This window comes from Polistes dominula, unplaced genomic scaffold (genome assembly GCF_049000335.1).
Source record: "Polistes dominula isolate Pdom_NZ unplaced genomic scaffold, Pdom_raw_medaka contig_77, whole genome shotgun sequence".
In the NCBI taxonomy this organism is placed as follows: Eukaryota; Metazoa; Arthropoda; class Insecta; order Hymenoptera; family Vespidae; genus Polistes; species Polistes dominula.
This window is the reverse complement of record NW_028301152.1, coordinates 5338484-5363330: the sequence shown is the minus strand read 5'-3', so window position 1 is coordinate 5363330 and position 24847 is coordinate 5338484. Positions and strand designations below refer to the sequence as shown.

The 24847-nt window shown below is 40.3% G+C and overlaps 1 protein-coding gene across 3 annotated transcripts in view; it reads left to right on the top strand.

The window, feature by feature from the left end:
- Positions 1-24847, top strand: part of dati (zinc finger protein datilografo) — a 74746-nt gene that overhangs the window by 9042 nt on the left and 40857 nt on the right. For all 3 annotated transcript variants that reach the window (XM_015316847.2, XM_089178130.1, XM_089178131.1), the window contains exon 3: positions 23802-24138. In XM_015316847.2, coding sequence (XP_015172333.1) covers positions 23802-24138 — 337 coding nt within the window. The remainder of the gene's footprint in view (positions 1-23801; positions 24139-24847) is intronic.

The following is a 24847-nucleotide window of genomic DNA, read 5'->3' as shown; positions in this document are numbered from 1 at the left end:
GAAATTCGTTCGAATTTAAAAGTAAAGGGAAGGAAAGGGCGAAGAAAGTAAAGAAAAGAAACTCAGCTCTCTCGGCTCCGAGCGGAACGGCACGCAGATACGTGGCAGCCCCGCCGGCTACAGTTCTCTTTCTTCTTCTTTTTCTTTTTCTTTCTTCGTCTCACTCTCTCTCTCTTTCTCTCTCTCTTTCGCTCTCTCGTTCTCTCTTTTTCTTGCTTACTTTCCCACTCTTTCTTTTCCTGTCTCCCTTTCGAGCAGTTTCGCCGTGACCTACCCCAAGAAGATCGCGAAAAAGAGAAAAAGAAGTTAGTCGACGCGATGGAAGGAGGAACGCCGGAGAGTGAGCGAGCCAGTAAGAATAAAAGAGAAAAAAAGAAACAGAAAGAAAGAAAGAACGAGAGGAAGAGAGTAAGGGGCGGAGGAGGTGGGGGTGAACGGGAGGGAGGGAAAGCGCCCACACACGCCTTCGAAGTGCAGTAACAACGCGGAGGGAGAAAGAAGGAGAAGTCGCTGAGGGGCCGAGAGGGGAGACCACTCTGAGCAGAGTTTATTCTTTGTGTCGCGCGTGTGGCTGAGCGTTTTTTTTTATCGTTCGTTGACTCCATCTTTTCTCTCTCTTTCTCTCTCTCTTTCTTTATTTTCTCTCTTTTTCTTTTTTCTCCCTTCTTTCCTTCTCTTTTTCCTTCTCTCTTATGCACTCGCGAGCATTCGTGCAGCCTCGGCGATCTGAGCCGACCAACGCCACGCACGATAAGATTGCGCTCGCAGGGACGAACCCAAAGATCTATACCTCTCGTCGAAATTTGCTTCTTGGTATTCGTTCTCTTCGGGCTGCAAATTTCTCTATCTCTTTCTCTATCTCTATGTCATTCCTCAAGGTCGATTGATGTTATTTTTCAACCTTTTTTTCTTTTTTTAACACCCTCTCATTTTTTCTTAGCGCACTTATGTGTTTATGCGAATAATAGGCATATTACAAGGCAAATCATTGAAATAGCCGAACTGTTTAGTCTCTCAGTAGTTCGGTTACGATTGTCGAAAATGAAGGGAATCGTAGATACGACCAGCAGCGTATTGAGTATAGTTAGCGAATAAGCAAATACGACAGCCGGCATTATGCCGATTAACGGCACGTTCCCGCGCGATCAACGGAATTCATTATCGAACGTAGAACGAAAGACTCGCGGGTCCCGCGAACGTATCGAGTACGACGAAACGCACGACTTCGTTGCAAGGTTATTGACCTCTCTCTCTCTCTCTTTATTTCTCTCTCTTTCCCCGGCGTTCCCATAATGCATGTGCAATTACGGTTGGAGCGCCGGAAAGAGATTCAATGTTTTGCATCTCTGGATAAAATTAAACTCGTAACAGTTTTACGTAGGAACGCTCCTATATGCCTGAATGTACGCGTATTTACGCGTTTATGTGTACGAGTATCTGTTTGTATCACTGATAGAAGCCATGCGTTCAGAACGCGTGTCTGCTGTTTAGTTGGTACTTCAAAAAATATAATTTTTAACGTTCGCCAGAAAATATCATCGATCTTTCATACAAGGTCGATTACCTCGAGACGATCTTAAATGTATCGATGAAAGCTATCAATACGACGACCAACGTTTATAAAGATTTACTCAAGATATAAGAAAGAGAGAGAAAAATGGTTAAATATCTGGTATTAATTCCTGTTTAGGAAAGAGATAAATAGAGAAAGAAAGAGAGAGATAGGGGAAGGGGGAGAAAGAGAAAACGGTTTATAATCCGCGAATGTCCTATATTTAAGCTAGCCTATATTTAAAAGCCGTCGCTAAAGCGACCAAAGTCTACGAAAGTCGATACCAAGTTTCATCGCGATTCTCTCTTTCTCTTTTCTCCCTTTTTACGCCAAGACCTTATTTCTCTTTTTCAGAGGTAACGTTTCGATAAACTTCCACGGCCACTTTTCTCGTAATCGCATTTCCCCCTTTTCCAAACTTTCACGCTCGTCGAATTTTTATTTCCATTACTAGATAATGGATGGGTGAGAGGAAAGAATCAGAAGAAAGTCTCCAGTTAATTTGAAAATAGTAGAAATACGAAGAAAAAATAAAATGGATTAGAGAAACGTAAGGATAAAAGTTCGAAGAAAATAATTTATTTATTCGGCTATTGAAATCTTAAGTATCAAATTAAAATGATGTAACGATATATATGTAAGGTTTAGCAACATTTTTCAAACTCCTTCACGGTTATGAATTCTTCAAGAAAAACGTATAAATAATATCAACGGACGCGATGAAGATGGATTGAATATACGGAGAAAGAAAATATAAGGAAATAAAGAAAAAGAGAAGGAATAGAAAAGGCTTGGAAGACGAAAGCCGTCTTTTCGCTCCCGTTCGAGTCAAGAAATCTCAGAGTCCGCGTCCGCGAAAGAGAGTCCGCGCATATCCGAGAGTCCTCCCCACAACCCTCCTCTCCTCTCTCATCACCGGCTCACGGAGTTGCGGCGGCAAAAGATCGTTGCCCTTCTAAATATAAGTTTGCAAAATCGAAGAACAAAACTGCAGAGTTTTGCCGCGGTCTACGCGGCTCTCCTCTCCGTGTGTATATTGCCGGTGGATCAGCCCCTTCTTTCTTTTTCCTTTTCTTTTTCTCCTCTTTCTTCTTTTTCTCCATCTTCTTCTTCTTCTTCTTCTTCTTCTTCTTCTTCTTCTTCTTCTTCTTCTTCTTCTTCTTCTTCTTCTTCTTCTTCTTCTTCTTCTTCTTCTTCTTCTTCTTCTTCTTCTTCTTCTTCTTCTTCTTCTTCTTCTTCTTCTTCTATACTACTACTTCTACTTCTACTTCTACTTCTACTACTCGTTCGTCCTCTCGCCTTTCCAGCCGACCGCCCGATCCTCCTCCCCCACCTTCTCCACCATCTCTCATTCTCGTTCTCCACCTCCACCTCCAACATCTTCGTTCCTTTCCATCCCTGAGATCCATCCCCACTGTAGCTCCATCATTCCGAGGATTCACGAAACCACTTTATTCGTCTATCGAACGACTTTCGCTCGAAATTCGTGTGTTTCCTTTTGAAGCGTTGTCCTAGGTCATGTTATTTCTTTATTTTGATGTTTCTTTTTTTTTTCTTTTTTTTTTTTAAAGAAAATTCAACACCAAAAAATACCATATTTAATCGTCAAATTGATAGAGTGACCTAAATTGATAACCAGTCGGAAGTTTCGAACATGATTTTTAATGTAAGGAGTAAAAGTGAGCGATAAAAGTATTTTCGCGAATACGTAGCTTAAATACTCGCCTAAATATAAACGCATAAATATATCGTAAAAACTCGGTTAGATTACGAGTGAAAAGAACGAGAATATAGAAATTATAAATAAAATAATATCGCGTAGAAATAAAAGAGAAGAATGATAAGAAGCTTTAGAAGAAGATGGCTAACAGTATCGTACGAAATTCGCGCGCTCGCCCGAACGTAGTCGTAGGTCAGGAACCGGCCGAGTATACAAGAGGGAGGAGAAAGAGGAGAGTGAGAGGAAACGAGGGAGACCGATGGAGTGAGGGAGAAGGTAGGAGTGAAAGAGCGGGGATCCCTCTCACGCTGTAAAAAGAAAGAAAGAGATAACGTGCTCGACATGGAAAGGGTAAGAGAGAGAGAGAGAGAGAGAAAGAAAGAAAGAAGGAGAGAGAAAAAGAAAAAGAGAAAAAGAGGAGAGAGAGAAAGATATGAATACAAGCAAAGTCTCGGTTGCAAAGAAAAACGAAGAAGAAAAGACGACGCGGGAGGAGAGATCTTCCGTTGGATAAGAAAGAGAAAGAGTAAAAGAAAAAAAAGAAAGAATGTGTGGGCGTGGATGGGGTAAAGAGAAGGTGGAGAAGAAAGAGGTAAAAAAGATTGTGCCGAAAGGAAAAAATAGCCGATTCGGAATCTGGGTTAACGGGGCCGAGACGATGCACAATGACAACGCTCCAATGCCATTCGCTGAGAAAGAGAGAGAGAGAGAGAGGGAAAAAAGAAAAATCATCAATACACAACAGTGACACGTAAGCGGGGATATCTCCTCTTCTTTGTTCGATCGATCGCCGTAAGGAAAAAAAAGAGTTAATATAATATCCTTGACAAACGTTCTTCGTTGTTTTTTCTTTAATAAAAATCTTTCAAATTGTAAGAGGATGTCCTAGAAAGTGGACTTTATTGAAAGAAATAAAGAATTAATGCGTTTTGAAAGAGCAGTAGCGTTCTCGGCGTTATCGTCATCGTCATCTCTGCGTGCGTGGGTGAATAGCCTGACCGTTTGGGAGAGGTAGGAGTGGGTGAGGGAGAGGGAAGAAAGAAAGGAAAGAAGAAAGATGGGACTTAAGTACGGGAAAGAGAGAGAGATCGTAAGGTGTGAGACAGAGAGGTATGGTACACGCAATGTATTGGAGAGAAAAAGAAAAAAAGAGAAAAAGAGTGGAAGAGAGAGAGAGGGTGCGAGAGGCGGGCACAAAAAAAACTAAAAAAGATGGAAAAGATCTTTCCAACTCCGTGAGTTTCTCAACGTAAAGAATATTACAAACGAATTTGGGTTTAGGGCCTTCCTTAAGTAGCACCTTCTACCCCCACTCTAATCTTTCCTTTTTTTTTCTTTTTTTTTCTTCCCCCACCATAATTTTCTCACGAAAGGAGCAGCCGAATTTGAAGAAAGACCATTGGCCCGATGTTTCCTACTTCCCGATTAGGAACTGCCCTCCGACAAGGTGCTATTTTCGGGCAGTGTTTAGCCGTCAGCATGCAGCGAGGCATAGGGAAGGTCACGCGGCTTCGGTAAACTTACGGATCAATCGGACGATCTTGACCGTCGCGATCAAGTTCATCGATTCTCCCGAAGCGACACTGCGACTACCGTCATTGTCGTTCATCTCGTATTCTCGTTAATTTTAATGAATCCTCGAGAGTCATGTGTTCGTAATGAAGTCAATGTGCTTACAAGTCTAAAATCGATGTCAAATCTTCTTCTTTACGGAAAGTAGATTGACGAAAGAACGAGGGAGATTAGAAATTTTCTTATTTTTCGCTCGACTAGCTCGATTAGATATATACTCTCGTTGAAAGCCCTTCGAACTCCTAGATGATGATAATAATGATGATGATGACAATAATGATGATGATGATCATCATAAAGAAGAAGATGAAGAAGAAGAAAGCAAGAAGAAAAAAGAAAAGAAAAGAAAAAGGAGAAGCTAATCGAGTCGAAAGAGGACCCACGATCGGTGTCGAGCAAATCGGCGAGCGGCGAGGAGCCGCGATCTTGCTCGCGAGCTAGCAACCCCACTCCTCCATAGCTCCCCTGGATCCGCTCTGACGACTCCTCGAGGCGAGTACTCTACCTTCGGACCTTCGCGCCAGTAACCCCCTCCAATGTGCGCTCAACCAATCGCAACCGAGGACGCCGGCGTGAAGCCTACGCGACGGCGGCCAAACCGATTCTCGCCGGCGCCCCAGCATTTTATACGGAAAAGACTCTTTAACGAAGCACAAGGTGCGCACGCACGATCAACTTCACGCGACACCACGCGCGCATCGTGTCACACGCACACGGGGAGAGGTGAGAGTGTGACCGACGACGACTTTGACGAAGACTATGACGAAGACTGTGACGAAGACGAAGACGAAGACTAAGACGACTAAAAAACGACGAAACGACGAGTTCTCCCTTTCCTACTATTCCTTCCCTTTTTTCTTTCTCCCACCCTTTTCTCATCTTGAGCATCACTAAGAAGATACCACCTACGACTAATCGCGAGTGCCGCCGAATTTAAAAACCAACAAGTGAAGGAACGAACCTCTTTGGTAGCGCCAGAACTCGATCAGTAACGCAAGTAAACGAAGAAAAAAAAGAAGAAAAAGATAACCAACTATTAAGAAAGTTAAGAGATAAAATGAAAAAACTACGGAAAGAAATAACTGGACTACATCAAGACTTTTGACACTATCTATCCTTTTCCTTTCTCTCTCTCTCTCTCTCTTTCTCTATCTCACTCCTTCCCTCCCTCCTACCCTCTCATTCTACCGAGAAGAAAAGGAAGCCAACAAGAACGATAACACAGTATTCCGCTACACGCGAGAGTTCGCGCGCCAAAGACGCGTGCCGAAGACGTGCGGTTCGCGTTGACAGCTGAGAGTGCGTGAGAATTCCTCCCTCTCTCAGCATCTTCCCTCTTCTTCTTTTTCTTCTTCTTCTTCTTCCTTCTCTTCTCCTTCTCCTCCTCCTCCTTTTTCTCCTCATTCTAATTCTTTCTCTTCTTCTTCCTCTTCCATTTCCTCTTCCTTTAGATCTTCGGTCCTTCAGCTAATCCACCACCCCCACCAACGCTCGTCTGACCGTGCCGCGAAGTGCCGAACAATGAACTCGGGCAACGGTGTGCCATATTTTGTGATCTTTTTACCCAGCATCTACTACCACTACAATTTAACTGTGATCCATCCACTCTAAAGAAAGAGTCTTGTGCAGCACGAGAGAAAAATAAAACAAAACAAAAATAAAGAAAGAAAGTAACAAACAAACAAAATAAAGTGAGAGGGAGAAAGAAAGAAAGAGAGAGAGAGAGGTAAGATGAAAAAAAAAACACATATATGACACTCTTCACACTAACGATTCGTAAATTCTTCTCTTACAATTCTTCTCGAGATGTTCGAATTCGAATTCGTCCCTTTGAAATTGATAAACCTTTTCATAATAACCCCTTTCTGTTGCTTATCTATCCGTATCGTAATACGCCTGTTTTCGTCTCTCTCTCTCTCTCTCTCTCTCTCTCTCTCTCTCTCTCTCTCTCTCTCTCTCTCCCTATCTATCTATATATCCATATATCTATCTATCTATCTATGTATCTTCTTCTCGTAAGGAACTCGGTCGCGATTTTTGTTTCTTTTTATAAAAAGGGGGCTATGTCGTACACTCCGATCAGCAACACTCGGCTCCACGAAGCGAGCAACAACCACGACCTGCAGCAACCACGGGCTGCTGCGCCCAACCGGCGACGCCTCGCCGATTCGAAGACGGTTCTCAAGAGAGAGTACGCGGCTCGGCTATATACGTTCTCTCGACGCCGCCCGTCGCCGTCTCCGTATTTTTCGCAGGACCGATCCTCTAAGCGGATCGAGCGAGGCTAAGGAAGAGAGAGAGAGAGAAAGAGAGAGGGGTAAAATTTTATTACATTATGAGAAACAACCTCGAGATACGTGAGATAACGTTAGAAGAGAAACTACGAATCGTATCTACTAATATCGTCCTATCTTTAAGAATTATCTTTTTTGACGAAGTCGAAACGCTGATTACCAGAGTCGATGATTTTTAACCCCTTCTCCCGAAACTTCCTTCCAAAAAAAAAAACAAAAGAAAGGAACGGAAGGGGAAGATTGTAGGGATGCATGTATGTAAATTGCAACAGAGCTCGATAAAAACGATCGTGAGAACGAGACTTGAGCCACTGATAGAGATACATTTTTTTCTATTTGACAAAAACATGAGAAAAAAAAGGAAATATTTTCCATTCAATAAGAATGAAGGAGTAAAAAAAAAATGACAAATTACCATTACATAACGTAACAAAGTAACGCGGATAAGAATGGCCTCGGTTGAGAAGGAACTGTGTTCTTTATTCATAATGAAAAATATCTACATATTTTTCTTCAGTGAAAGTACCATCTTGCAACGAGAGACTTCTTTTTCTATTCTTTTTTTTCGTGAATCTGAAAAGGAAGTATAGCATTTGGACGCGGAAAATTGTCGCTAAAGTTTAAAACGCAACGCCGATGACTGGTTAGGTGATGACGACGACGGTCGCGATGCGTTTTGCATTCAGCTCACGTAGAAAAGAACGTCAGTAATTCCTTTTTCTCCCTTCGTCTTCTTCTTCTCCTTTTTTTTTCATTACTAACGTTAAGTATTCCCTTTTCTCTGTTTTTGTCCTCGATGCATTTTCTCGCGCTCGCGCGCACACGATCGAGGATCATTGTTATTTATCTACTCATGGGATCTATAAATCATTGGACGTATTATAATGCCGGCCTTTATATCTCCGCTCCCCTCCTTCTTTTTACGTGGACCTCGCTATTTGTTTTTTCGAGTTCAACGACTCGTTCGAAGACGAGAGGTGGCGCACACGTTCATGGCTTTGAGAAATGTCAAGAAGCGTAGGCAATGGGTACTCGCTCGCGCAAAAGTCTTAGGAGAAGGGAAGAAAACTGGTGAGAGAGAAAGAGCCGGAAAAGAAAGAGCAAAATATAGGATATAGAGAAGTCCGATGTTGAGAAGGGGATGAGCGGGAGGAAGGGGAGAGAGAAAGAGGATAGGGAGAGAAAAAGAGAGTAAAAGAGAGAAAGAGAGAGGCAGCGGACGTGGCAACGGCGCAAATGCAGAATGCACGCTGACATAAAACATACATATATGCAAGATGCAGCGGGCAGCATCCAACGTTCTCTTCTAGGAGCGCTGCAAGCGCTCGATCTTGTAGTTCGAGCTCTCTTTAACGTAAATATATACTTCTTCTTCTCTCCTCCAACGCTTATAGCTGCTTCTCATCGATCTTCGTTTAAGTTAAAAAAGAAAAAAAAGAAAAAGGGAATTTTGTACAGGCAAATTCGATCGAAAGACTTTCTAACATGACTTTTCATATTTCATTTTACTCAGAGAAATGATTAGTAAGAATGATTTTTAATTCATTTGAGCTGCGCTGTCTCATTGAATAGTTAATTAAAAAAAAAAAAAAACGAAACAAAATGCGTACAATATGCGGGCGTAAGAGTGCGCGAATAAGGATGAGAAAAGCAAGAGAAAAAAAGGAAGAGATAAAGCGAGAGAGAAGGAGAGAGAGAGAGAGAAAGAAAACGCATCGTAGTTGGTGAACCTGACCTCCGACAACGCAGCGGCGTCGACGGCATTCCCCTGAAGCCTCGACGAACTTCTCCCCCTTTCTCTCTTTCTCTCTTCCTCTCTTTCCCTCTTTCCATTTTTCTTTCTACCTCCCCTTTTGCTCAACGAGTCATGCTCGATCGTCGTTAAAATAAATGAAACATTTTATCAAAGAGGACGTTCTTCTACTCCGGGTCGAGTTCATTTCTTTTTTTTCTTTTCATTTTTTCTTATTCTGCTTTCTTACAATATATCTTGACTTTTTGAAAACTTTCCGTTTCGTATAGGTATTCTAATAATATTAACTGTACACGTTCATTTCATTCGAAACAACTTTCGAATATCTCGTAAAACGAGGCTTGATAAAAATACAAAAAAATGAAATAAACGAAGGGAAGAAAGAAAAAATGGAAAGTGCTATAGAAGAAACTCCTTTCGATCGTTTGGGTTTGGGTCTCAGTACGCAGTGATTTCAGGGTCGTCAGCAGGGTCGCCGATTCAGCAATCGGTCGTGCACACTCGGTCAAGGTTGCGTGCCTATCGAGAGACACCGATCCTATCTCTTTGATACACCCGCCGACTACTCAACGTTTCTCGATGATCTTTTCCCTCAAATCTTTTATTTTTCTTCGAAAATATACAAATCAGAAGATATAATTCTAATGATAATCATCGAGCTTTTTAAATAGAATAAATAATACTCTTTTTATTATATCAGTCTGTATATACGTATTTAAATACTTTGATCATCATGATTGAAAAAAAAAGCATATTTAAGGTCGTTTACAAAGTTCGATTGAAATGAATAATAATAGTAATAATATAATAATAATAATAATAATAATAATAATAATAATAATATTAATAATACAAAAATGCCATAAGTAACTCTAGGAATAAAAAAGAAAGTACGAAGGTGATCTTCAGGCGTTTCAAATTTGGTGATGTAAAAAAGTAAAATTAATAACGAGTCGCGAATATATCAAAGTCATGGTAGTAGGGATATTATTTTCCATGGACTGTACTTGGCAAGACTGACCACCGACAAACCCGTTCATATTGTCTTACCTTGCTACAACCATGGCCAAGCTCGTGCTACTCTCGTTGCTACTCTCATGTGTACATAAAGCATACGCACGGATAGTGTGAGCGCGCGCGAGTTCGAAATCACGCGTCGGCGTACCGGCTGTTAGCATACGTTTGATATGATAAAAAATACGGTGACGCGACGCAAGGTTACTGCCACAAGACACGGTGCGATACTAGCTCCACTTTGATTGTTTGTCTATCTCTTTTTTATTATCATTCTTCTTTTGTTTTCTCTCTTTCTTTCTTTTTTTATCATATGATTTCGTAATTCTATCTTTTTCTATTTTACTAATAAAAAAAGCTTATCTTGTTCTGCATCTCAAATAGTAACATTGTAATATCAGTCGCTATTATTTTTTGCAAGAATTCATTTGAAATCGCATTGTAATTCTTTTATTGAGATGAATAAAAAATATCATATTCATTGAATGAAAAATTTGATTTCGTGATGATATTAATACGTGTTTTTAATCAATGTAAGATTTCAAAGGAATATTTACCTATATATATATATATATATAAGTATGTTTACAATTACATAATAGAATAGTTACATATACATATACATATACATATACGTATATATACTCATAATTACATAATAGAATAGTTACCTATATCATATATGTATATATTTACAATTAGATACGCAAATACTTACAGTTTCAATATATAAGTTGAGAATGGTTGCGTATACCGTTATATTATTATTAGATCGAAGCGCGTGGATTATTCCTAAAGAAAAACGAAGTGTCGGAGTTATTTGTAAAGAGAGGGGCATTTGCAAAGAACTCTGTTTTACGCCGACTTAATTAATATCGAAGTCCATTTATTGCAGCTCGTTTAGTTGCCAAGTCCACAGTACTGCGGTTATAAGGTACGTAGACTCCGGCAACAGAGTTGGAAAGAGTAAGCGAACGAGTAGGAACGAAAAGGAGATATAGAGATAGATAGATAGAGAAAAAGAGAGAGAGAAAGAGAGAGAGAGAGAAAGAGAGAGAGAGAAAGAGAGAGAGAAGGGGAGAATCACGTCGAAAGAAAAAGACGTGAAAGGGAGGGATGGGAATGAGCCCGTAATCCAACACGTTCTTGCGCGGATGCAGCTGGATCTTAAATCCAGTATTATTTACTTTTTTTTCTGTTACCGCGACAGCGTAATGATTTCTCTCCTTCGAAACTTTACTGCGAGGTGCAGTGATAAGAGAGAAAAACGATATAATAGAATAAAAACGACACCAATTCGATTAACTTTAATTAATAGCAATTACGTATCGTCAATCTGTTTTATTTACTTTTTTCATGATATTTCTTCATTAATTTTTATTCAATTTGTTATCGAATAACAATCAAGATCGAAGAATGTTAGAAGGTTTTTGTTCGCAAACGCAACGGTTCGCATGACTTGAAAACCCGTTAGCGCGTCGAGAGATGTTTTAATAATAACCGTTAATCGAGACGACGATTAGTTTCGTCGGAAAGCCTTTAACCTTGCGAAACGGATCGTCCGAGGCATAAACTTCGCTTTTCTCTCTCTCTCTCTCTCTTCTTTCTTTAGATGACACGCGCGAGTCCTCGCGAGCTTCATCATTCTTTGTAATTCTGTAGAATGCGGAAACCGTAGGTCATCCGCACGAATAGTTCCGCGTGCGAGAACTTCAAAGTTATTGGCTCGTCGCGTGCTGACGATTCACGACGCTTACGTATATCTATATATATATATATATGTGTGTGTGTGTGTGTATGTGTGTGTTTATGAATGTGGATGCGTGGGTTGAGAAAGAGAGTAAAGCTACAAAGAGCAAAGGGCGTCCTCGTGGAGGACGCTCGATCGAGGGTTACCAAAGACAGCCGAAGAAGAAGGAGCTTAGCGTGATTCTCGCGCGTGCACTCACGCGATCCTCTGTAAACAAATCGGCATAGCTGGAAGAAGCGAACACGATAAACGTGCCAACGTCGAGCTACCGAAGCTAAAGCGGTGATCCCACGAACGACTTTGCTCACCCTCATTCGCTCTCTCTCTCTTTCTTTTTTTCTTTTTCATTCTCTGTACTCCCTTTCCTTCGATCTTCTTGAGGATTACGAAAAGATCGGCACGCTGCGCTCGAACTTTCAATGCCACACGCGAGGACGTCGCGAAAAAAGGAGAAAGGAAACTTCCTTTTGCTTATCCTTCTCTTTTTTCTCTTTTTTTTTTTCTTCACTACGTAGTTGTCGACGTCTTTTACGTAGGTACAAGAGAGGATATATCCGCGAGCTTTTGCCTTGGTAAGATGCGCACGAGTATAAAGCGAGGAATGGAAGAATTTCTAGGCGAATTTCCTAATCGGTTGTATGCCACCCACCGCGACGACAAACGTATTCGCATGCAAACGTTTGTAAAGTCGCGTACGAACGAGAAGAGAGTTAAAGCCAAGAAAGAGTAAGAAAGAGAAAGAACTCGAATGAAGTAAAGAGAGAGAGAGAGAGAGAGAGAGAGAGAGAAAGGGAGAGTGAGAGAGAGAGAAAGATAAAGAGAGAATGTACAACGAACGACGTCGGGCACGCACAACGCACGTGTATACATATTTATACATTCGCGGTGTGTAAAGTACGCGCTCGCAAGAGCGCTAGTGCATGCACGCACGCACGATGACTCAGAAACGAGTCGGAATCGAGTCGCCACGCGTTGAGAGAACCCGAGGTAGCCCGTACCTACCGGAGACGAAATCTTAAACGAGATTACTTATTTCCAACTCGTTTTTCTCTTCAAATTAAAACCAATTAATTATTAATTACTTTTAATGTTTATTTTTTTCTTTATTCATGAATTTATCAATTTGACGAATACTACTCGCACGTACATATATACGAAGAGTCCAAGGAAACAAGAATGACAGTGGCACCGATCCTTATCATTGCCATTGCCGACTTGCCCGACTTCAAACAATGCGATCGCGATCTAAACTTCGACGATTTTAAATTATCTGAGATATGTGAAGCGCATGCTCTAGCACGCTAGTCGATTTCCCCGCGTTTTCTGCATAGTTCTATCTTATCGGAAATTTATCAAGTCCTAATGCTAAGGACTTTACGAACAAGGTCACTTCTATTAGATTTTTTTTTACTTTTCTACTTGTAATCGAATTAGGATAGGATTAAGAGTATAAGACTATAAGAATAATGTAATCGTTCAATGTTTGAAACGAGAACGTTCAAGTTCTCTTTTCCTCTCTCGATGAAACGATCAAACGTTTCTCCGTTAACTCTTCTTGTAGTAGGAACAGTTGCCAAGTTCAATGGAATCGTTTTACGCTCTGCCATCCTTCGTCAATGTTGCGTTTAATGAATAGCACACATTTATGATTAAATACTGCGTTGATGCATTACCGAGAAGAAGGAAAAAAGAGAAAAAAGACAAAATTAGTCAAAGTTAATTGAATTTTACGAATTGAGAAAGAACATATGAGTTGTTGTGCTATTCGTAAGAGAAACAATTGCAAATTTTGGGTGGTAAATTTAAAAAGGTTGACTACGTTAATGTCATTTTAATAAATGTTAAGCATCGTCGACACGCAAACAAGTCGCTAAGTTTATTGTCGTCCTTTATCACCTTTTCCGATCCATGTATGCGTGCAAATATGTATACCGGAGAGTCACATTTTGTTCGACTCATTTTTTATATTTTATCTTTTTATTTAAAATCAAGTCAGACTACACAGGCCGACGAACTATGATAAACAAATGAGACTTGGCAACGCGGCTGGACGACCGCAGCAGCCAAGGCCTGCCGGACTTTTATTTCTCTCTCTGTCTCTCTTGTGTCTTCTCTTTCTCTCTCTCTCTCTTTCTCTCCCGCACTTCTCGCGTTCACTCTGTCGGCCCCTCCCCCGCCAACTCGCCTTCTTGTACATTGCCTTTCCCCTCCAACGGTATCTTGGAGAATGAGAAGGCGTTCTATGTCGGTGGTGGGGAAATAAAATGAGAGAGAGAGAGAAAAAGAGAGAGAGAAAGAGAGACAGTGAAAGAGTACAGAGAAACTCTTATTTGTTTCTTTCATTATTCTCCTTATTTTAGCTATCTCTTTTTCTCCCAGTTCTTCTTTTTCCTTCTTCTTCTTCTTCTATTCCTTCTTTTTCTACTTTCTATTCTTCTTGCCATTGGAAGTACACCCCTTCGTTTGTATCCTGCTTCCACAGCCTTTCAACCCTTGCTAGAACAGTTTATTTTTATTGCTCTGTTTTACAACTACCATTTCATCACTTTTCCCTTCAACTTTTTCATTACTTTTCTCTGTCTTTCTTCTTGATTCTTTTTTTTATATCATTATTGCCGAGGTCAGTAATGCGAAATAACACGAAGAGGGTTAGACATCGATGATAATAATTCTTTTTCTCCAACAATCGTCTTTCTTACTCATTATTTTGAAAACATTGTCTTCTTCTTGCATTCTATTTTCAATAGTTTCATAATAAAACATATTTTATGATACCTATAAGATTAGGGCATAGAAATGGAAAACGTATCGACTATGTTACGCGTGAAAAATGAATTACCATTAATGAGTTTAATAAATATTCGATATGCGTTAGAGACGATAACGTTAATCGTTAAAATTACCTATGTCTATCTAATCATAATATCTTTAGGGAAAAACATATTGTCGATTATGAGAATATATTCCTAAGAATAAATCAAAGAAAAAAGATATCTTTCGAAAGTCTTGCAATGGAAAATAAGTTGTCTCTTTTAGAAAAGAGATGTAATATTATCGAACACGGTAAAAGAGAGAAAAAGGAAGAAATCTCTTAGCTCTAACGTTATCTCTTCTATGATATCGACTTACTCTCGTGTGCAAGTTTCGCGTATTAGACGCACTAGGATTTATCGTCGTGCATCGTTAGAGGCCAAATAAGAGGCCAAGTCTCTCCGAAACGTAGGTATATGTATATGCCTATGTACATATAAGTACTATACATAAGTCGATTGACGATACGAATATACGATAACGCTCGTTACTCTACGACACCGACTTGACGAAATTTATTGGCTTAATTGATTCGTCTTGTTACCCTATTTTTAAGTAAACCACTTTTACTTCCCGTATATCGTTCTTCTCGTTTCAACGAGCATTGAGTCATATACAACAAAGTAAATAAATAAATAAATAAAGAAGGATAGATAAAGAAAGAGAGAGAAGGAGAGAGAACGATAGCATCAAACGATTAAGAAATAATCCTTTTTAAAAAAAACAAACAAATTCGACGTACATGATTCGTTGATAAAATAAACTGGAAAATAAAAGGAAGCTTTATTTTTTTATAACTTTTCGTATTAACGGTAAATAAAATGGACGGTGGACTTTGAATGCAGTATATCACGATTGTCCTGCATTGCTCGATATCACTCGATACACTTTCTCCGTGTTACCGTAGAGTTCTACACCAAGAACATGTTCTCTTCAAATGCGGTCGTTGCTCGAGTTGTCTGCTTACTTCTCTTCTATGTTTTGCATCTCTTGTCTTTGGACGGTTAACGATAATTCAACTGCTCTGTATGGATTGACTCTTTTCCGAAAGTTGGAACATCGTTTACCGGTGTTACCGATCATGTTTAAACTCGATAACGAGTTAGTTTGATTTTTACGTTTGATCGAGAAAGTTTTTAAAGTAGATATATATTGCTTTCTCATAGAAAAAAAAAGAAAATATCGTTAAGAACTAAACGTTACGTTGATGTTCACCATTGGCTATAATTCGTGCCTTCATCATTATCTCTCTCTCTCTCTCTCTCTCTCTCTTACTGCGAAAGCGGATTTTACTCGGGACGACAAAAGAGATCACTCTTTCTCTCTTTTGGTCGCGAATAAATCCGACTAAAAAGTTTCGTCGGGGCGAGGGGCCGAGGAACTTGTGGGATTTCGAGCGTCCCTTTTTTTTTGTCTCAATGAAAGAATCCTAAAAAAGAGGAAGAAAAAGAAAATGAGAAAGAATAAAAAAGGATAAAAAGAGAAGAAAAAGGTATGAGAGACGTAGGATTCGTACATAGGGTAAAACCGAACGGAACGGAACCTAACTGAACCGAAGAAGCAGCGTTTGACTTCGGCGCCGTTACTTTTCCCAGATCGAAGAATCTTTCACGGACGTTTGTGCATCGGTGCATGAAAGTCTTATCGTGACGTCACTGATAAAGCGGCCATGATGGATAGGCAACGAGCGAGCGTCTCTCTTTTTCGCTCTTTTCCTATCTTTCTCTCTCTCTCATTTTCTCTCTCTCTTTCTCTTTTTTCTATTTTTCTTTCTCTCTCTAAGTGCGATCAGACTCCGCCCCGCATGCTCTTCTTCTTTTTTTTATCTCTTTTCCTCTAACGGCACACTCACACTTTCGGTCGAACACTTTTCCAAGCGGCTGACTAACCTTCGCGGTCCCACGCCCAAAATAAATTCGATGAGAGACGTCGAAAAAGAGCATGGCGTCTCCTTCGATAGGTAGGCTCCTCTTTAGAGGGAGAAATTTCTACTCTCGAACGACTCGGAAAAGGAAACTTTTTTACGTGGAAAATGTATATACATATATATTCATGCTAAAAAGAAGATTTTATCGAAAATCTTTGCAAAGTCTTCGTGAGATGAAAGCTCGTGTTGGATTTTAATTTTTTCGACTTGATACGCGAAACTATTGATACTTCCTGTAATTTACTTTTAGACATTAGTCATATTTTTATCAAATCTAATAGATATATTTATTTCGTGTTATGCGATAAAATAAATATTGATTATAGGATAAAAAATCTTTTTATGCCAATAAACATCATGAACGATGATATTTTACATGAAAAAAAAAATTATATCCTCGTCGTTCCAAAATCGAAAGGATGACCAATTAGAATGAAATAAGAAAATAGACAAAAGAAAAGAAAGAGAAAAAGAGATAGAAAGAAAGAAAAGAAGGAAAACATTAATGCGATAAGAGAAGATGGGACGAAATGTCATCGAAGCCGAGGATGGTTCCTCGATCAGTTGAATACTTCCTGAATCACGTGGCTCTCTCTTTCTATTTCTTTCATTCTTCATCATATTCTCAATCTCCCTTTCTCTTTGGTGAAGCAAGAAGGAAAGGGTAAAGGGAAAGAAGCAACGGGTAGCCGCGACTACGTAGAAGTAAAACGAGGAGATATAGAGAGAAGGAGAAAAAGAGGTAGGAGTAGGAGAATACTGCGCTAAGGAGTAGGAAAACGGGGTGGAGGAGGAGGAGGTGGAGGAAGAGAATGAGTATGAGGAGTGGAAGGAACGAGGGAGGTTACGAAAGAGAGATAGCCGTAAAGGCGAAAGCAGGCAGGATTGGCGGCTTCCGCCGTGTCGCGAATACCGATTGGCCAGACCTTCCCCGGAATCGTGTTATTTCAATCGATATCTCGACGAGTAGCCAGCGATTTTTTCTTCCGTCTTCTTATCAGTTCGCCTTTCCAATCTTTTTTCTTATCTCTCTCTCTTTCTTTGTATCCTTCTCACTCTTTCTCTCTCTCTCTCTCTCTCTCTCTCTCTCCCTACCTATTTATCTCTCTATCTATCTATCCATCTAGCTATCTCTTTCTCTCACTCTTTCTCTTACTCATACTCGATCTAATGTTCTAACACTCTGGTACTACTACTATATACTCTCTCTTCCTTCCCCCGCGATAGCACACGCACGCGGCTAGCAGGCTTGCAGGAATCGCGCGCGAGAGAGCGAGAAATCGGCTGACGTCCCCCCCCATTTTCGAAGAGGCTTAGTTCGCGAGAGACGCCACGCGTTGCCGCACAGCGCTGCGTCCGCGAATTCGCTCTTTTCTGCTTCCGGTACGGCGCGCACGGCCCTATATACCCCCACCCCATTTCTAAACTCGGACATCCACCACCTCGATCTATATATGTACATACCAGTTATCCAAAGAAAAAGAAGAGTACATTTCGACGATAAAAAGTGATAGTTAGTAGTAGTTCCCTATCGTTCGGCCACTTACTCACACATCATCCTAGTTACGTTAAATTTCTTTGTGCAACCCCTCCGTTCAAGAGTAAAAAATTCTTTTTTTCATTCGTTAGTTTCGATTACCTCGATCAGAGTGTGTCAACAGTTGGAACATTTGATTCTAAGGAACTTTTGTGTTTCAATTACGTGGATATCCATAATGGAACCACGAGGGTCCGTTCACGTTCAAGAAGTGGTAGAAGGCCGATCTTGAACGCGTTCGTATGATTCATTGATCTTTAGATCCTCCTTGAAATCTTCTTTAGTCAAGATAGAGAGGATCTTTCGTGAAAATTGATCTCGAAGTGGAACTTTGATACGAGAGTGCATGAGTACGTATTTACGCAACGGGTTTCCAATCAACAAAATATATCGAATGGTTGCACTCATTGATCACGAGATTCTTCGTAATGAAAAATATGCGGGAATTTATCGACAAGAAAAAAATATTTTTACCGTCGGCGATTGTCGCCTATTCGAATGAAGGTGACCACGCAGAGTGCATGCGGAAAAATTCCGTAATCGCGGTGGGTTATGAAAGACGGAGGCTAAAGTCTTAACGAATGTCGAGATTTCAAAACCAAGTGTCCTGAATGATCGTCGTCGAGGGATCAAAACAATATTCACTAATTTTCTGTAGTGTTTGTTATAATTTTTCTTTTCCCGCCTTTTCAATTCATGTGCTTATAGTAACTTTATTAGTGAAACGTAGCAAAAAACATAGAGAAAACATTTAACCCCTTACAAGGATTATTTACGAAAATCACCGTTTGTGTTCATCGATTTGTTTCTAAGAAAAATTCTAGTAGAAAAAACGTTATTTAATTAGTCGATTACGACTTGTCGCTAATTTCTTCCCAATTTCCACTTTCCTCAACGATAATCGCGACACGGCTAGAAACGGACGTTCATCGGGGATCGTGCAAGTGATAGGAGACTCGGAGATCGGCCACATCGAAAGTAGTACGATCGTGCCAAGGACCGGTTCTTACCTCTCCCGGTAGAGTTATCTTTCCAAATGAAAATATAGAAGGACAATCTACGCGATTACGAAGTAGATCTAAAGATCGTATCGTAGCATATCGAAGTTTCATATTCTCCCTCGTAGACGTCAGTTGGTAATAGCATCAAGTAGAAAAACGCGATAATAAAGAAGAAATAATAAAAGAAGAAGAAAAGAAAAAGAAAAAGAAAAAGAAGAAGAAGTAAGGAAGAAGATAAAGAAGGAAAAGGAAAAAGAAGTAAAAAATAAGAAACAAATACAAAAAAAAGAACCAAAATTTGTCCATCCAAAGACATATTCTGGCCAGAGTCCAAAAGGAAATTAAGTTTCCAAGGCGAGACTTAGGGTCGAATCAGAGTTAGGGTAGCGATGTCACTATCCGAGTCTTTCATATCGTCTTGCGTGGAGGGTGGGTGGTACTCTTTAGGTCGCGTGCTCAGGATTCTTCCGTGAAGATGTATGGCACCAATGAAAGCCACGGGCCGAGCCACGGGCCTTGGACACCGCCTCCCCCGGGCCAGCCACCCCAGCCACCACCCCCACCGCAAGTTCAGCATCAAAATCATCCTCGAACTCACCCCCACAACCATTCGGCTTACGTACCGTCGCCGTATCAGCATCCGCATCACCATTTACCGCCGCAGGTAATTATTCTCGATATACAGAGGAATCAACGGGATGTCTTTTCGATTCTCACTCTCCTCGATTGGTGTTCAATGAAAGGCGCGATAAATTGATTATGCTTTCCCTGTCCCTCCACAACATTTATCTTCTTAATTTTTTCTCAACGTTTTCTTCCCCCCCCTTCCCCCCACCTCACTACCTTTTCTATCTATCTACAATCTCACGCAACTTCGACACACACTCCGATCAAATTCACTGTCGCAGATTTAACGCTTGCGTGCTAGAATTCATCGCGAAGAACTAGGACGCGCATAGTCTCAGACTTCGTGATAACCCATCGTCGACACTTATTATCTGAATAGAAACGCTCAAACGATACGCGTGCTATACATCGACACGAACACAACGACAACGAAGTAGAGCCGTTTGAAAAGCAAAGCGCTCTTCTTTCATTAGTCTGCTATAATATAAATGAGGTGAAAACAAAATACGAAATGTTCGTCGGTAGGTTGGTGCTTTTTAGCCGTTACTATATTATTTTCATAGCTGAATCTTAATTTGAACTAGAATTCTTTTTTACAATATATAAATTTTCTCCTATTAGAAATTTAATAATTTAGTAACAATATTTTGTAAATCTTGAATAAATATATACAATATGAAATTCATACTTAAATCAGATCTGGTAAATGATCGGCAAACCGGAAACGTTTGAAGTACATTAAAGTTAAAAGGAAAGGAGTAAAAAGGGAAGGAGCCAGTCGGATTAAAGCCGACAATTATGGGCCACAAATTGGCTCACGGCCCGTGTTTCTTCTTCCTCTTTGTATTACATTGCTATTCGTCGCGAGTCGGTGGTACTGGAGATGGATATATGGTATAAGGTAGTAAAGAAGGGAAGAAAGTAAAGGGAAGGGCCGGTGGGCCGAAGGCGTACTCGCGCTTGCTGACTTATACTCGAACTGTTCCACGGCATATGCGAGTCGCGTGGGTGGACGATTTCACGTGAGTATGCGCGTGCGTGTGTGTGCCACCTCCACCATCTCCTCCTTCTTCTCTTCCTCCTCTTCTATAGCGGAGAGGAGGCATATGGTCAGCAGGTGAGAGCTTCGCTTTGTGTATTCCAAGTGTATAAAGTAGCCCAGTTCGAGTGGCCGATGTTACACTCGGACATAACTCACGGTAGAATGGTAGAGAGAGAGAAGGAGAGAGAGAAAAGGGTTGGGAGTCGGCTTCTCCTGAAATGCTAACGATCCCTTCGAGCAGAAGCAGCATCAGGAGGAGGCGGCAGTGATGGTGGCCGCCTTGGCGAGACGGGACGAAACGGGACGGGACGGGACGGAACGGAACGGAACAGTGCGGGATGCCGCGGGACGGAACGGGACGTGGAGGGCGAACCGGTGGTTAAGCCACGCGGAATGTTCTGGATACCGTGCGAGAACGTGGTATCGTGTACATGAGTGCGTGCGTGCATGCGTGCATGCCCACTTGCGCACACGTGCACTCAGTACTGCTCACGAACATCGTAAGAGAGAAAGAGTAATCAGGATTAGAGGGTGGAGTATGTAAAAACGAATCGTAATTGTTCGTTAAAACGGAAACTTTTGATTCCGAAATAAGGAAAAAAGAAAAAAGTAAGAAAAAGAAAAAAAAAGGGTAAAAAAATGAGAGAAAAGGGTTGGGATTGTTGGGGTGAGATTTCTAGGTGAGAGATGGCCTTTAGGAAATACACTGGGTGTCGCTTGATATATTTTTCCATTATTAAGGACATTAAGCCGACGGCCCGCGGCCAGGCGACTCTTTCCGTTTTCTTATTTTTCTCCTTCCTCTTTTCATTTCTCTTCGCGGACCTTGCCTTCCTCTCCTCCTCCTCCTCCTCCTTATTCTACTTCCATCTCCTTTTTTCACCGCAGCGACGACTATAAATCAGAAAAAAAGATTCAAACCAGCAGTATGGTCGGAACGTCGGGACGCAATTTTCCGTCTGCCAAGAGATAAAAATTTGATTAATGGATACGTTGCTTGGTAATTCGAGAAAGGCGAAAATTCTTCTTTTAAGCCTTTTCTTTCTCTACAACAACTAGACCAAGAAACTTTGAGATTCATGAAAGAACTACTTGCTCATTGATGAATCGCTAAATGACAGCAACGACTGTCGTTTGCGATTGTTTATGATATAATTAGAAAACGTTCTATTATGACATGTATTAAAACATATGGTTTAATACGTGTAACTCTTTGAATTAATTGTTCTGGATATACATATGGTTCAATTTGTGTAATTCTTTGAATTAATTGTTCTGGATACATCCTCCTAAGTTAGGTATATCCTCGTAACTATAAAAAATCTAAAATATACACATTATACGATACAGTAATTAAAACTTTTAAAATATTATGGATTATAATGTCTCTCCTGGAAGCGTACGATTTAATTTATTTCGCAAAGAAAAAATAAATTTAGCAAAGGTTGGCTGTCGAACGAACTTCGATAAGAAGAAACAAATTACACGAACACAATACCGATTGTTTTGGTACTCTAGTGTCGCGAAACGAGACCAATTTCATTCAAATCAGCGAATAACACAACTACCCTACCCGCTATGTCCAGGTTTGGAATGAAAGTAGGTACACCGAGTCGAAAGAGGGAGTTGAGGAGATAGTAGAAAAAGCTGAGGAAAAAGACGAGAAGTAAAATCGGCTGACAGTCTCTCCTTCTCTCACGGGGATTAAAAGTCACAGGGATGCCCAGTGTCGATCGTAGGCAGTCAAGCATCGGCTGTTACCTTGAATGCTAAGGAAAGGGTTGAAACTCGAAGAAACTTGAGAACCCCCGGTGACAATTTCAATTCTCTCTATCTTTCTTTTTTTCGTTCTTTCTTTTTCTCTTGATACTCTCTTTCACCTTTTCTCGATCTTCCTTGTTGCACTCATAAGAAGAAGAAGAAGAAGGGTGCCGTGAGATTCTTAAAACTTCTCACGAGATTTTTCGATTTTAATTACAGTTTTAACATATTTTAATAAAATCCTCTGGCGTCTTCCCATACCATTTCGTTCTACCGCCCATCGCTATTCTGATTCTTTCTCTCTCTTTCTCTTTTCTTCGCTTTAATTCCGTTCAAGTTTCAAGCTGTTTTTCTCACTTTCTTTCTTTCTCTCTCTCTCTCTTTTTTCCCTCTTTTTTCTCGGTTAACAGGAACAAAATTCAAAGCAACTTTTATTCTGGACTGTATTCTGCCGGTGTATATAACGTTAACCCTTTCGTTCGTTCACCCACACCCACACTCGCTGATGGAGCAACACCTGTTCTTCCAGGACGTAGCCTAAACCGAACGTTCTTCTTTCTCAGGGTTTCGGTCCTTCCAACAGTTTCGTTCTCCTACGCGCCGTGAAGGAAAGAATGCGAAAGAACTCTAATGTTTAATACGCGTACTCTTTCAATTATCTTAATATTTTGTTTCTATAAGTGTAGAATATATATTCTATTGCAGATTATTATTTTGCGTCAAGACCAAAATTTTTCCTACATGAGTTATATACTCAATGCTATTATAAACATAATATTAGACATAAATTAAGATATTTTCATAAAACGTTCGTTACGTAATTTTTACTGCGATAACAAAACGATTCGATATCGTACAACAGAATGAAAAACAGAATCTATGCGATGACCTCCGACTTCGATGCCGTTGCCGGCGGCATTGAACTTCCGCCGCCACGTAAGTAAAATTCCTATTAAAGTTCCCAATAACGAGAAATATTCTATATATATATAATTATAATCTGAAAAGCTCATTAACTCTTTCTCTCTTCCTTTTTCTCACTTCTCGTAGTACTATACTTAAACTATTGAAAGACTCTTCGTTTAAGGGTTCAGAATTGACATGTATTCAAGTAAGCTTTCGAAGCTCTTTATAATCCTTGACAATAAATATAGAAATACTAACATACCATAGGAATGGTAAACGACTAGTCATCGGATCGAGCGAATCAACGAATTATGCATGCTACCATAATATATTATTTCTGTTAATAGAAATTATCTTTTTGAATTAAAAAAAGTGGTCAAATAGAAATAAAACAAGTAAAGATGATGATCGAAAATTATTATCATGTCCCAAATACATTGTACCTATTTATAATAAATGATAAATCGTGTTAGGGCCGATTTACCATTCTGCGTTGCTCGAAAAAAAGTACAGCGTACCAACTAACCCCGGCAGTTCTTCTCGCAGATCTTCATGCACAAGAGCGCGATGCAGATGCACGCGAGGGAGCTGGGTGCTGGCGCACTGACGGCAAGACCCGGGGGTGGCGTCGCGGGAGGCCTCGCGGGTCTCAGCGTCGGTGTTGGCGTTGGCGTCGGACCCGGGGGCATGATCACCGGTAACGAGGTCAAACCACACCAGTGCCAGCAATGTCTCAAGTCCTTCTCGAGCAATCATCAGCTCGTGCAGCATATCAGGGTTCATACCGGCGAGAAGCCCTATAAATGCAGCTATTGTGACCGCAGGTTCAAACAACTGAGCCATGTACAACAACATACGAGGCTACACACGGGTAAGCTTTTATTTATTTATTTATTTATTTACATAATAGCTTTTATTTGCGTCATTTTTTATTTTCCTTTTTATCGGTTCGAGCCCCTTCTCTACAAACATTTTATCACACTTATCCAATACTATCAAAAAATTCGCATCTTTTTATGACCTCTTTTTAGAGTCAACAGCACATAGTTTTAGTTTCTTCCCGAACGGGTTATCTATTTATTTTACTAACTGTGCCTGTGTTTGTTTGACTTTAACGATCTAACGGTAACTATTTAATCCAACGTAGTTTGATCGTTGCTTATAATAGCTTTTATTTAAATATTTTAAATCATAGGAATATTTTAATATATACGAGAAAGATTTTCAAACAACGAATTGTTGTTTGATAATAGCCATAATAAAAAATCTCTTCTGAAGCAATCTCGTTAGAAGCTAGTTAAGACTACCGATGTATCGATCATTTTAAAGGATTCGCAATAATGCTATAAGAAGGAGAAAAACTGATAGCGGAGCGGTAACCGATTGCTCGCGCCGAGATAGAAAGAATTTCATTAAGGGATGAGCGTAGTCAGTTGGAAGGTATTAGCCTTGGAGCGAACGTTCGTTGCCGTATACGAATCGACCCTTGGAAAAATTTCCCCGATCTCAACTAAGATTTGCTTTAGTACTAAAGAATAAAAAAAAAAATACGGAGTCTTCGTTGGCATGCTAACTATTTA